This window comes from Aplysia californica, unplaced genomic scaffold (assembly GCF_000002075.1).
Source record: "Aplysia californica isolate F4 #8 unplaced genomic scaffold, AplCal3.0 scaffold00963, whole genome shotgun sequence".
Lineage (NCBI taxonomy): Eukaryota > Metazoa > Mollusca > Gastropoda > Aplysiida > Aplysiidae > Aplysia > Aplysia californica.
Window position 1 is genome coordinate 61,004 of NW_004798233.1, and position 1,399 is coordinate 62,402.

Sequence of the window (1,399 nt, forward strand, 5' to 3'; positions counted from 1 at the left end):
ACAGACAGACAGACAGACAGACAGACAGACAGACAGACAGACAGACAGACAGACAAGCAAAGAAAGAAGGGGAGGGGAGAATAGAAAATATATTAGAACAACCATATTAGAAACTGCAGAAATGGATGAAGTAAAGTAGAGAAACAGCCTGCTATTCTGTCGTTCTTGCTGTTGTTGTTTCTGTTTTGTGTGCTGTACTTGGTGTGGTTGATCGATGATGTTCTGTTTATTTTTCAGACCGTGTCAGAATCAAGAATCCAGAGAAGTCTTGATGTCGACCATGCTCTATCACTGATATAAAGTAAATAACAAGATTTGACTAGGACAGGAAAGGGGAGCCAAAACACCAGACCCCAAAAGGCTTTACAACACATCTAGTGCGTCATTGGAGCCCCAAGAACACCTGTCTCCAAATATGTTCTTTGGACTCAGGGTATTTGACCACCACCTTTAGACGAGGATATTGTACTTTCAGTATTAGACCACCGAAAATCTACATTCACCTTGAGGTTCTAAACATTTTGAGCTTCACATTGTGTCGAAAATATTCTACAACCATCGTTTGTCCAAAGATATTCTGCCTTCACTTTGGGACTGCATACATTTGGCAGTCATAATATCAGGACTTTGGATATTCACTCTGTTGGGGAAAAGGAGAATTTCCTGTCACGTTGGCTTTTGGGATATTGGACTTCCAGCTTGTAACCTGGGACATTTGACTTCTACTTTGGGTGTCAGGAATTTATTGCAGGCACTATGGGAAAGAAAACGAAAGTGGAGGCGTTTGAGGCTTCTGATAGAAAAGGTGAGTACCGTCTTTATTTATCTCCTTTTCACACATTGCTTTTCGAAGGCTGAGCGCAAAAAGTGACTACATCCACTTTTTGTCGAAATGGAGTAATCAATATCATAGGTGGTGAGATTTTAAAAGCCGCTCTTCTGAGCGGTAGCTTTAATTCGGTATCAAGAAATTAACGTTTCTTTTGGGGGTTTTTGTACTATGTTACAGAAATTTCTATGTAGTCAACATTCCAAACTCATTTTTCTCAAAACTGTAAAAAGAAGATATAGTCCTTTTTGCGCTCAGCCGTCGTTTTCTTCGAGGTAAGATGCTGGTGGTTAGAGGGCGTCACTGGTATGTCATTGTCTCATTTCTTTACTTTTCCTGTGTTGCTTCTGTCTGTCTTTCTTCATTTTTCCCAGCACAAAATGACAATTCAATTTCCTTGTGGGAAGAATCTTTAAAGAGTATCTCCATCTTTTTTGTTGGGACGTTTCATCCTTCTCAGCGCCGAGTTACTCCTTACATGCAGGATCTAAGCCCACCTGCTTAGAAAATGCTGTATGGTATGGTATGGTATGGTATGGTATGGTATGGTATGGTATGGTATGGTATGGT

At 40.4% G+C, this 1,399-nt stretch overlaps 1 protein-coding gene across 1 annotated transcript in view; it reads left to right on the forward strand.

The window, feature by feature from the left end:
- Positions 1-237: 237 nt before the first annotated feature.
- The window catches only part of LOC101846542 (choline transporter-like protein 4), a gene marked incomplete at its 5' end in the record, with an annotated part of 80,568 nt that continues 79,406 nt past the window's right edge, over positions 238-1,399 (forward strand). The window contains 1 exon segment of the mRNA XM_013089490.2: positions 238-805. Within this exon segment, the coding sequence (XP_012944944.1) occupies positions 757-805 (49 nt within the window).